We start from the raw sequence: 13,170 nt of genomic DNA, 5'->3' as shown, positions 1-13,170 counted from the left end.
CTATGCCACAGGTTATACTGTGACTTCCAATTTAGAATCCAGTGTATTTAATGTACATTTGACAATCCCATTGTCAGTGTTTTTAAGCTTTCTTTAAAAAAAAAAAAGAGCTATCATAGATGAAGGATTGGTTCTTTTTAACAATGCCTGTTACATGTGTGTTTTCTTGTTCACTGTCAGCAGCCCAATGAAGCAGCAGTTACTTACTTATAGTATAGATTCTTTGCCTTATGGACCTTGAGCTTGTTTGGAGGTTCCAGCAGGGGAGCACAGCTATAGTATACCCTTGACCAAAGAACGGTACACTCCTTCTATCTGGGATGGTCATCCTCTTCCATCAAGCGTGCAGCTTTGGGAGGGACGCACATGGAGCGGTAAGGGAGGTAGGGGACACGTGCCTAGCCAGCCAGATCAGCCAATCAACCCTGGTGATCAATGGGGTGACAGATGTCACAGCCAGATTGCCCTCACATCTGCTTTCACATCCTGCAACATCTGTCACTCTATTGATCACCGGAGTTGATTTGACCGATCTTAGCCTTATGCCCTATTAGTTTGTTCTTCACCAGAATAGTAACAAGTTGCTGTTGAGATCACAAAAAAAGATATGATGAACTGAGCATTCATACCTCTTTTCTCATGGGGAATGACTTTCTTTGCTTGCTTACTTTGTGGTAAAGGAAAGCATATCTGTATTAATGACTCCAGGTAAGCCAGAATTCTCCTCAGTCAAACTTGCACATTCCCTCTCAAACCTCCAGAAGATATGGTAGATATTCAGTGAGGTGCAGAATTTCACTTGTGATGACCAGTGAAGATAAATAAGTGGACTGTTCTTGAACATCCCAAAACCTGGGGACCAAGTTCCCCAGTTTCATGAAGGCAGATGGTACTTAGCCACACAGGCTAGTGGCAGCTAGGAGTTAGGGACAGCCCCTTTAAAGCCTAACCAACCTACATGCCTCATAATAAGATGCTAGTTAGAAACAAGTGATATTCAGTAATGGTGTGGGAAGGTGAGGCCTCATTTTCAGCTGGCTAGTTTGTCACCATGGTTGGCAGAAATATCTACCATTGGATGTAATTTTTAATCTGGGAAAGATTTGTACCTGAAACAGTCAGTGGTTACTTTGGTGGAGGTGAAACTGGGAACTTAATTTTTTTTTTCTTGAGTAGCAACAGAAAAAGTGTCTGGGAGGGTAATCTTAAACTGACCCAATATTGTAAATATACAATAAAATAGGAAGGATCAATACAGTTCTATTTTCCTGTGTGCTTTCTGTATTTGTATGCAGTGTGTTCGTTATCTAATCTTCAGGAAATGGCTGAATGCCTTGGACTCAACTGATGTTAATGAAGGTTTTCCACTAATTGGATTGATAAATTCAGTTTATGAAGAGAAAGGGAATGTAATACCACCCCTAAATCAAGCAAAAAAGAGAGTTAACATTAATTTTAGATGGATGGATAGAGAGAGAGAGGACAGAAAGACAGACAGACAGACAGACAGACAGACAGACAGACAGACAGACAGACAGACAGACAGACAGACAGACAGACAGACAGATAGATAGATAGATAGATAGATAGATAGATAGATAGATAGATAGATAGATAGATAGATAGATAGATAGATAGATTCTCTTTGTGTGGTTGTAGTATATGGCATGATCCAGCCAAAGGTAAGCACTTTTAAGTGTTATTGGTTTGAGTGGAAGCAGTAAATGTGTGCTTAACTCTTGCCCTTTAAATTCAATAGGATTCAAGAGCAGAGATGTCAAAAGAGTTTTAAAATGAACACAATTGACATTTGACCGTACTGTGATCAAGCTGTTCTTTTACGCATGACCCAAGCCTCTCACTAGATTGCCTTGATGTTTTTGCCCGAAATTTAGATTGAATGCCACATCACATAGCTTTGCACCTGTACAGTAGCCTCTTCTACAGACTTTCCTGCCGAAGTTGTTTCTGTTCTGCAGAGTTCTCAGCATTTAAAAGCAGCCAGAGCAGCTCATTGTCAAGCAGAAGGAAAGTCATTCTATTTCCTAGAGCAGTGTTTCCCATCTCAAAAGAGGATCACATAGCCTGAGAAAGTAATCTGTGCATGCTCTGATTTTTTCAAGTGGGTCATCACCAAACCAAGTAAATTTGGACTTATGGGTTGCTTGTAGGAGCCATCACCTTAGAGTGCTATGGGCATGATGCCCACCCCCCATGACTGCAGTTCCTATGGGAAAGGCAAGAAAGCAAACGTGTGAAATATTCTAAATCTTAACAGTTCCCCTTCCTTTCCTGTTTAGAAAAATGGGCCAAGAGTGCAAGCCATGCAGCTTTGAGATGCTTCTTTTGTCAGTAGAATGTAGACAATAAGAATTTGGTGGATGCAAAAGGGGACTACAATTCATGTAATGCAATGCAATAATGTGTATGCGTGTGAATTCATCTATACACAGACTATTCAGCTACTTTTGCCATAATGCAGCAGTAAGGGAAACAGAGATCTCCCATTTGTAAGTCACTGAAAATACTGCAAATGTTTTTCTGTATTATTTTTAAAATGTTGCAAATTTCAGGAGGCAGCTGGCCAGGTAGAAAATGGGAAGGAAAACAGTTTGCAATCACTCATGCTCAGTTGAACATGTTTGAATAATGGTGAACGGTTGGTTCAGTGTTCAGTCATACTGATTTTAGCTGGTAGGCAGACCATAAATCCGTACAGAAGATGATCAAACTTCCTTGTTTAAAAGTGTTCAGCTTTACCTGGACTGTGTACATAGTTTGCAGTGTTACTAACAGCATTTTGGGAGAAAGTCACGCTATTAGTTTTGATTCTACTATGAGCCTTGATTTCTGTGTGCAGCTTCTTATTGTTAGAAAAACGCTCAGCCTGCCAGACATGAGCTCAATAGCTTTTAGATCTCACCTGTTTAGTAAGACAACTTGCATCGCTGCTTCTCCAAAGAAACAAGGTTTTACAAGGGAAGGTGTCGTTTACAGACAATTGAGCTAAAGGCTCAAAGATGACACCCCCCCCCCAAAAAAAACCCCATACTTCTGAATGCCATCTCATTCCCCCTATAATTTGTGTACTCATACAAACTGAAGTGGTATTTTTGGTACTGTTTAGTCAAAGTAACAGCAGGAATAATGAGAAACAGCAATCCATAATATCTCTAGAATTTCTTTCTCTTTCCTTAGATAATTGAAAATGGAGGGGTGAGGGCAGATGGATGCCAGTAGAAGGGGAGGTAAACAAGTTTTTTTTGCTTTTGTTGTGACCCTTCATTTACTGATTTCAAAATACAGAGGGAACAGAGGTGAATCGCCTACTGAAAAGAATACAAACCAAGCTTTCCATAAACCTGACAGGCATAATTAACGCTTCATTTGCATAATGTGTAAATTATGACACCCAGATTTGTGGGGTTTTTTTCATGCTTGTTTCTAAAGAGAATCCAAACCTCTCTTACAAGGGACATGTGGATTTTTATTCACCACCCACTAAAGCTTAGAATGCCAAGAATGTGCTGCCTGGCATTTGAGATACAATCTGAAAAAGGCATTGAGGGGAAATAAACCACTGAGATTGTGGATCTGAATATGAGCAGTTGCTGCAACTTGGGAGATGGGCCGAGGCACACCTCCCACCTCCCAAACACGGCCCAGCCATCAAAAGATGTATTGTGTGTTGTGAGGCTTGTTTCCCCAATTACTAGCAGAGCAGTTTTGCAGGGCTGAAGGGCTGGATTGCACTGGACTTTTCCCTGCTAGAAAGGATAGACCACTAGCCTTGGGGCTAGGTGGGAATGTGGACACATGGGCTGCTGTTTTGGTGTCCCTTTCCAGAGGAAATTTTCATTGTGGTCCACAGGTGAGTGTCCTGCAGGCTTTTTGTTTTGTTCTTGCCTTATATCAGTGCTGATTTGGACAGTCTATGTATGAATTTGCCCTTTAGCCCTACTGTAACTACCCCATGTGAATGGACAGGTACGATTGCAAAATCAGATCTAATAGAATCTGTCATCTGACCAAACTGAAGATGTCTCTCTTTTTCTTCCTCTCTCCACATCCTCTCTGTTACTAGTATGTGAAGGGAAGAACTGCCCCCCACCCACTGAAGAGGAAGGACCATTATCCAGTTTTTGCTTTAGATGCTGGATCTTTATGACTTCTCTAATGGGAAAATATGTTGTAGATTCCATTTCCATCCTTCCTGCTTTTTGACTCCTCGGGATCATAATTTAATTTGCAGAAGGGATTTATTCATAGTGCTGGGGTTTGGTTTTAATGGAATTCCTTTTAGAGCTAAGAACTCAAGTAGGATAATTTAGTTGCATAGCATTGTGGTAAGATGCAATGGTATGGAATATGTTGGTGTCATTATTCTCTATAGCATTAATACTTTTCTGAATCTCTTTCACTTCATACCCTTTTTAGGCATTTTCCCCTAAGATTTCCCTAAGTTTCTGAATCTCTGCTTCATACGGAAGATGTCACTTCAGCCTGATCATTTTAGCTACTTTGTGTGTGTGTTTTTCCACCTCAATATCTTTTTTATATATAGGCATAATATTCTAAAGGCAGGTATATCAAAGATTCCATGACTGAATCATAGAATCATAGACTTGGAAGGGACTTCCAGGGTCATTTAGTCCAGCCCCCTGCACAAGGGTATTCTGATTGCATCTCTGCGCTTCTTGTTTTAGTTTCAGTCTGCTTTCTCATAACTCCCAACTATGAATTTGCTGATTTAATGCCTATAGCACCCTGAGCTGCTGATGTCAATTTTTATTTTGTTTATGTAGGGAATAATACGATTTCTTTTCTTGATTTAAAAAGGTTCCTTATGATAGTTTCAGTAGCCTTCAAGTAGTGACTTTTAGCAGATGTATTTAGTGAAACTAGGTGTCTGGATGAGATACTAATAATCCAGATCTGAGAGCGCCAAAATGCTTTGGTTTTTCATACCTGGATGCTTTTACATGGAGATTGTTCTCTGTGTAGCTCTCAATGCTGCCATGAATTCGGAGGCATTTGCAGTGGCAATGATACATCCACATGGAAGCTGTCTCTGCACTTTCCTTGTCAGAGCCTTCCATGAGCCCCCCCAGGAGAGGTTTTTTTGGGGGGGGGCATTTTAAAAAATAAGTAATCAGTAGGGGTTAGATTTCTATATCATCATAGCATCTTTATAGTATGATGCTTTATTGCAATGATGTTCTAATTTCCAATCTATATTAAAGAAAAAAATAAGTTCTCTAATCCTCTTTGTTGCAGGATTGTAAGGAGAAATGTGCAGCCAGTATTTCCCCCCTTAATAGTTAGGAATGAATAGTGCCAGAGATTTCCTTCATAAAAAAATGAATACTAGGAACTAGCCCGTAGCTAGAACATTTTTAGTGTGGGGGGGGGGGGCACAGGGGAAAGTGGTGGGGGCTGCAGGGCCCAAAATGACATTACAAATGTAATGACATCAGAAACATGAAAAATGAAATAAAAATCCAGGCAGTGGGTTGTGGGGGGAGGGAAAGATGTTGCTGCTCCCAATCCTGGTGGAGCTACTGGTGGAAGAGGGTGGGTACTCCTTACTGGCAGGATCAAGAAATGAGAATCCCTTGCCTGGCTGGACTGAGAATCCCACATCTTCCCTCCTGTGGCAAAGCCCCAGAAGATGCCTCCCCACAGAGCCAAAGGAGGGCAGCCCTTCCTGGCTGCTGCTGCTGCTGCCACCACTGCCTTCAGCGTCCCGCCCCCCCAGGAGCACCTCCCCCTGCACACCCAGGGTACACACAGTCCCAGCTCTCCACCCTGCATCATAGATGGCTGTGGCTGGCCTCCTCCTCCACCACCTGGGTAGGTGGAGGAAGGACTTTCTTCCACCGTGGCCAGGCAGGAAGTCCAGGTGGTGGAAGAAAGTGCAAGAAAGTGGTGATGGTGGCAAGAACAAGAAAGTAGCAGTGACAAGAGCAAGAAAGCGGCAGCCGTAAGTGGTGGGGCCAGCCAATTTCCACTAGGGTAGGGTGAAGGGGCCCCATACCCTATGGGCCCAGCTGTAGTTATGGGCCTGAACTAGTACTTTATAGCAATAGATTGTTCTAATACTGGAGTCATCTAGCAATTCCCATTTTTTAAAAAAGAAGACCTCTGATGGGGGTGAATGGCAGATATGGGGGTCTTAGGCAAGGAAGGTGCGGGGAAAACCATGGTGTGGATTCCATTATGAATGTTTCTGTATTTACAGGAGCAACAAGAGCTTCCTGTATCCTCTGGGAGGACTCCACAGTGCTGTTTCTTCCCATGCCAGCATTGCCAATTTTTTTTTGGAAGAACAATTAGAGGCATGCAAAGAAGCTGTCCCTGTGGAGGAAGGGGGGGCTTTGGCTATACTTAAGTGGTGCAGGAAGGATCCATGCTGTGGTTTCCTAAAATGACTACAAAAATAATGAAAAGAAGCCCAGTGGGTGATTTGAATGTGTGAATGAGTTTTGGAGATCTAACATAAGAACATAAGAGAAGCCATGTTGGATCAGGCCAATGGCCCATCCAGTCCAACACTCTGCGTCACATAAGAACATAAGAGAAGCCATGTTGGATCAGGCCAATGTCCCATCCAGTCCAACACTCTGTGTCACAAGAACATAAGAGAAGCCATGTTGGATCAGGCCAGTGGCCCATCCAGTCCAACACTCTGTGTCACATAAGAACATAAGAGAAGCCCTGTTGGATCAGGCCAATGGCCATCCAGTCCAACACTCTTTGTCACACAGTGGCCAATATATACACACACACACACACACACACACAGAACCCTGTGGCTAATAGCCACTGATGGACCTCTGCTCCATATTTTTATCCAGTCCCCTCTTGAAGCTGGCTATGCTTGTAGCCGCCACCACATCCTGTGGCAGTGAATTCCACATGTTAATCACCCTTTGGGTGAAGAAGTACTTCCTTTTATCCGTTTTAACCTGTACCTCCTGTACAGTACAGGTTAAAACGGATAAAAGTACTTCCTTTTATCCGTTTTAATATTAATCTAATATTATGGGTAGTATTTCTGTGCCACTTCCAAAATTCAGGTTTTTCATAGAGTTAACACACACATCTGGGCTCTAGTCATCAAATCAAATATAGTCTACCAGTGATAAATGAATATGTGAATCTGCCTTTAGCCTGTCAGTCTGATGCACAAGCATACCCTATCTCTCTCAATTCCCTAAACCCATAGACAGTTCTAAGTACCATAAGCAAGTAGCAGCCTAGGATTATGAAGCTCTGCAACTTGTTTTGTTGGGAATTCCAGTCATGGCACAATCTTGTTTTAGCTCAGAGCATCAAATTGCAGTGGGAGGAGTTCTGATATTTCATTCAAATGACAAAATCGGTTTCAGTTCATAAATCTCTATTTATGGATTTCCCCTTTTCGAGACAGTTCAGACTAAAATAAAAGCGAATGAATTTGTGGATGGGAAAAGTTACTCTCTCATCCAAACTTGGTAAATTTGCATACAAGAAGAGTACCAGCCCTTATGATGAACAGGAATTAATTTCTTGCCTTTTATCATCACAGCTGAATGGGAATGAGATGCTCTCAGCTCTGTAACTTAGTAATGCCTTTCTGTCCTTTATTTCTTTCTGGTTTTGTGTACTCTCCAGGTGAAGAGTTATCCTCTTGTTCATCTGTCCAGCCTGTGTTTCTGGCCAGTTGGTCCAGTCTGTACCAGTACACATCTGAGCCTCCAGAAAAATGCTTCCAAAAGGAGAAGATGGCATCAGGTAGTGAAAATAAAACTCGGTCTCTGTTGCAGAGCTTAGAAACATTAGTAACGTCATGATTGTTTGCTGAATTGAAACTGGAGTCTTCATTGCATGGCCTATGTTTGCCTAAACAGGAAGAAAACAGAAAGTAAAGGTGAGAGTGTCTCACTAGGCTGAGTTGGAAGGCTCATGGAAATGAGTCAGATGGCTTAGCCCAGGGCTTGTTGAGTCCCCTAATTCTACAAAATGTCCATATGTTTAGAATGTCCAAGGAATATTCACATTCCCACTAACACTGAATGTATTAATTTTTGTGGTCCTTTCTAAATTCACAAAACTTGCTTCTGTGCTTATGTTTGAGCATATGTGTGTGGATGCCTGCACTTGTACACATGCTTGCTTTGAAGTGATAAACAAAAAGCTTATCGCTGCTATGGCCTTGGCTTATATTTGACTTTACACTTCAATTGCATTTGCAACTTTATACTTCTGTTTCACAACACGTAAGTATGAAGACAGACACACACATTTATGGACATATGTTAGGGAGCCCTGCTTTTTTCAGCATCACCCCTCTCCACACACACACACACACACACACACACACACATACACACAGTGGGTATAAGCTCACTGCATTGTAGAAATATGAATATGCCTTTCACAGTTCACTGTGAGTGCAGTCATTGCACACACAGTGATATCTCTGCTCAGTCCTTTCCCTAGTGGATGGCAAGAGGAAAAGAAGTGAAGAAGCCACAGTGGCAAAACCAATTCCGCCCTAGAGCTTTAATCCTGGTTTAACTCTGTCCCCAAACTGACATTCTACACTAGAATCATAGAATCAGAAAAACCAACTCTATGACTCCATGATTCTATGATTTTAGTGTAGAATGTCAGCTTGGGGACAGGGCTAAACCAGGATTAAAAGTCTAGTGCGAAATCAGTCGTAAAATATCCAGCTTCCTAGCTTATGGTTCCATTCTTGTTTCAAGTTCTACCCTGGCTTGTTTTCAGTGAAAAGTTCCTTTGCCCTTTTCTCCTTTATTATTGCATCTGTAAGATAGGAGAGATGGGCTGCCTCCTTTTGTTCCCTTTGAGTGACTTGGGCAGCTTCATCTTGAAAGAAAAACCAGTTAATTGAGCATCCATTGAGCAATTTCTTCGCTTGCTATAATGCAACTTGTTTTACAGACTGGTGCAGTTAACTGTAATGAGAAAACACTTAAGTGAACCTGCTTATAACAGCATGCCGTTCTTGCAGCTCATATTTCTTGGCACACATTTATCTTCTAAGTTCATAGACATAGCCCCGGATTTAAATCCTGTGAGCCTGGCACAGCTGGGAAAGAGCAACTTGGAATTTTTTTTTTTAACGGGCCTCAGGCATCATTAGCGTAATTGCTGCCTAAATTTCCTGTTTCCAGGAGCTTCATGTCTGTGTTTGATGATGTGTGAAGTAGAATGAGCGCTGCGAGATGTTTCAGATAGCAGCCCTTACGAGGGAGCTCCCCCCCCACCCAGAAAACTGATGAGCAAAGACTTATGCAAATCAAATGCTTTCCTTCAAGAAAGGTGGTTACTAGGAGGGCCCGTTTCCCCCAGGGTGGTTTCTACCAACTCGTGTTGCAAGAAATGAAGAAAGGGAATCCTCAGAGGCTTGAGGAAGGCTGCTTAAGAAAACGAACCGCCATTGGCAGCATCCTGTTGTGCCTGTAGCGATATGAAAATAATCTCAGAGATCTCATTCTCTTGTTCGCTGTTCCTGTGGAGGCTGTTTTTCTCTTCCAGCGTGTCCTTTTATTTATTGAAAACACTCCCGGTGCCTTTTTTGCCTATCCCTCCCTATTGCTGAAGGCATCGTTTGATAAAACCAGTGTAATATTCCAGAACAGTCATTAAAAATAAACAGGGAGGAATAAAGCTGAAAATAAAATATTGAAGCAATGCATACCGCCCTGCCTTGAAGCGTGCTTCATTTAGTCACCTTCAGTAAGGTGTAGCCAGTTCAGCTTCCCAAACAGAATCTTAACAAGGACACCAGGCCTTGGGGCTATTGTAGGAAGGCCCTGATCCCCTGTGGTGCTGCTGTTTGAAGGATGGAGTTCTAAGCAAGGCCCTGTCTTAACTAGGGGATAGTTCTGGTAGGAAGAGCCGTTCCTATTAAGGCAGAAAAGTTACGCATTCGTTTCCGAAATCTGTATTCCTCCCACCACTTGCCAGAATGCTTTAAGTGGCTGCTTTAGGTGTTTAAAACAGGTTGGATATTAAAGCGGCATGTCATTTATTTCCAGGCATGTAACAGTAGTCCCAGCCTAAAGCAGCACTGCCCTTCCCCTATCAAGCGTTTACCAAAGATTCATATTTTCTTTTTAAAAATGTATTTGGAGAAGGAAAGAAGGAAAGGTCCCCCATGCAAGCACCAGTCGTTTCCAACTCTGGGGTGATGTTGCTTTCACAACGTTTTCACGGCAGACTTTTTATGGGGTGGTTTGCCATTGCCTTCCCCAGTCTTTTACACTTTTCCCCCAGCAAGCTGGGTACTCATTTTACTGACCTCGGAAGGATGGAAGGCTGAGTAAACCTCGAGCTGGCTACCTGAAAATCCAGCTTCTGCCTGGGATTAAACTCAGGTCATGAGCAAAGTTTAGGACTGCAGTACTGCAGCTTTAACACTTTGCACCATGGGGCTCTTCAATTTGGAGGAGGGTTACCTTATTTTGAAAAGAAAGAAGACATATTTCTTGACTGACTACTTCAAACAATTGATCACTATGACAAATCTCATTTTAAATACCCCAACTATTTAAGCTAGGAGCCCCGTGGCGCAGAGTGTTAAAGCTGCAGTACTGCAGTCCTAAACTCTGCTTACGACCTGAGTTCAATCCCAGCAGAAGCTGGATTTTCAGGTAGCCAGCTCGAGGTTGACTCAGCCTTCCATCCTTCTGAGGTCAGTAAAATGAGTACCCAGCTTGCTGGGGGGAAAGTGTAGATGACTGGGGAAGGCAATGGCAAACCACCCCATAAAAAAGTCTGCCGTGAAAACGTTGTGAAAGCAACGTCACCCCAGAGTCGGAAACGACTGATGCTTGCACAGGGGACTACCTTTACCTTTTACTATTTAAACTGGGATTGCTACTAACTAGGAATATTCCTAACCTTCCAATCCCAAAAGAGGACAATTCCATCAGTTTTTTTTAAAAAAAGAGCACAAAAGAGAATGAACATCAAAGAAGAGGACATGTCCTCTAAAATGAGGGCATCTGGTAACCCAAATTTGAAGAGTGTTATTCTTCCCCAGTCAAACTACAGATTGTGACCTACTAGAAACAGAGCTTTTCCTCAGATCCCCAGCAAGTTGCTGTAGGACTTTTATATTAATGCTTGGAGAATGGATGTGGGTTAGGACTGGGGGGATGGGAGTTGACAGTAAGAACAAAAGAAAGAGGTTGTCCATTTAAGAGCAAACAGTCCCTTCCATCTCCAGTGTGGCGGCAGGTGGCATAGCTCAGTAGTACAGAATATGTTTTGCATGTACGAAGTCCTAGGTTTGGTCCATAGCTTTTCCACTTAAAGGATCTCAGCAATGTTGAGAGAGAATTCTGCTTGAGATCTTGGAGGAGAAGCTGCCACTCAGCAAAGACATCCTTGGGACAGGGCATTTGTCTAACAGGTATTAGGCAGATGCTTATATCTCTTTGTCCCCTTTCATTGCGCCCTTATTTTGCCTCCTTTGAAAAGTTGACAGTGGTCCTTCTGCCTGCATGGTGACTTGTCAGGTAACTCCAGGGAATTGGATCCAGGAAGTCAGCCTGCACAGATAGGAGAGGGAACTCTGGAAACTGAATCCGTGTCACTGGCTGTAGGGGAAGGGTTCTCAAATGGTAAGTTTTCTCTAATTATAGCTTTATTTTTTTTTAACATCAATAATTTAAAAAAGAACAAGCCAGTTCTCAGCATAATTTCTGATGAGATCATATCATGGACATTGATGTAGCTTGCACTGCATTGTTATTAGCATTGCAAAAAAGTTGAGAATAAGATGTGAAAAGTGAAGGAGAGCAAAGGAGAAGAGAATTCTTGCAGTCCAGATTCTGTCACTGTAACGTGTCAGTTCAGATGACAGCAAGAAAGGGAGGGACAGTGGCTCAGTGGCAGAGCATCTGCTTGGTAAGCAGAAGGTCCCAGGTTCAATCCCCGGCATCTCCAACTAAAAAGGGTCCAGGCAAGTAGGCGTGAGAAACCTCAGCTTGAGACCCTGGAGAGCCGCTGCCAGTCTGAGTAGACAATACTGACTTTGATGGACCGAGGGTCTGGTTCAGTAGAAGGCAGCTTCATATGTTCATGTGTTCAATGATCTAGAAATGTGAAAATATCCTATAACATTCACATGAACACATGAACACATGAAGCTGCCTTATACTGAATCAGACCCTTGGTCCATCAAAGTCAGTATTCTACATTTTTCTATTACCAAACAACATTTAACATTTGTACATAAAGCTCATTACAGTTTAAATAGACAGGGAAATACATGAACTGGCAAAGACAGGCAAGGATAACTCCCTGACTCAGATATACCTTCATGCAATTACCAATTCCCTTGTGTGATCATTTATTTTGTATTTGCCTACAAAGATAGACTAATATGCAAAGATGGCTAAATGAATGTGAATTGGAAATGCCATTCAAATCTTGGTAAGGGGTCTTTCTGAGTCAGGAGAGAATACTCGTCAAAAGTGGCTTCTTCCAGTTTAGTAGCATGAGGTGGGGAAAAGTTGTCAGCAGCCCTAAAGGTGAAATCTGATAGTAGCAGGCAGGCCCCTCTAATAGGCTGCAGCAACTGCAACAGAATGAAGAAGAAAGGTCTGAGTACTTTCAGTATTAGTGGTTGTCTCATAGTTTGTTTTGTGGGAGGTAAGAAGGAGACATTTGCCCTTCAACATACATTATCTGGCAGGCGACTCGTTGCTGAAATGTACCATGTACCATGTCCCTTGTAGGCCCTAGTGGGCATTTCAGGGAGGAGGACCTTCTGTCTGTTACCAGAGGGGGAAGTCACACAAGCCGATTTAAAACTGTTTAATTCTTCCAGTGATGTTTACTCTGTACATTTCAACTGCTCGAACGTGGGTGTTTTTGAAACTAGTGAAAGATTGAAAGTGACAGATGTCACAATATGATCGCTATTGGAGCACCTTCTCAGATGTATCCTGAAGCTACTCCAGCTGTTCCAGTTCTGGGACTCTAAATGCGATGCGGAACTTGCCTCCAGTGCAGTCATTAACCCGCAATTCTAATGCATGGCATTTAGCAGTGTGATAGATATTTATATGCATGAATGAGCTTTCATGTGACAGCCATTTCAGACTCATCTTCCTTATTACCTGAGACATCTTCACTAATACTTGC

General features: G+C 42.4%; 1 protein-coding gene across 1 annotated transcript in view; it reads left to right on the top strand.

Annotated features, from left to right (window-relative positions):
- The first annotated feature begins 3,798 nt into the window (after positions 1-3,798).
- Positions 3,799-13,170, top strand: part of SH3TC2 (SH3 domain and tetratricopeptide repeats 2) — a 51,500-nt gene continuing 42,128 nt past the window's right edge. Inside the window, exons 1-3 of the mRNA XM_060240590.1 lie at positions 3,799-3,871; positions 7,657-7,776; positions 11,538-11,642. Coding sequence (XP_060096573.1) covers positions 3,817-3,871; positions 7,657-7,776; positions 11,538-11,642 — 280 coding nt within the window. The 5' untranslated portion in view covers positions 3,799-3,816. The remainder of the gene's footprint in view (positions 3,872-7,656; positions 7,777-11,537; positions 11,643-13,170) is intronic.

Source organism: Heteronotia binoei, chromosome 5 (genome assembly GCF_032191835.1).
Source record: "Heteronotia binoei isolate CCM8104 ecotype False Entrance Well chromosome 5, APGP_CSIRO_Hbin_v1, whole genome shotgun sequence".
NCBI lineage: Eukaryota > Metazoa > Chordata > Lepidosauria > Squamata > Gekkonidae > Heteronotia > Heteronotia binoei.
Note: the sequence above shows the minus strand (reverse complement) of the source record. Positions and strands in the feature narration are given on the sequence as shown.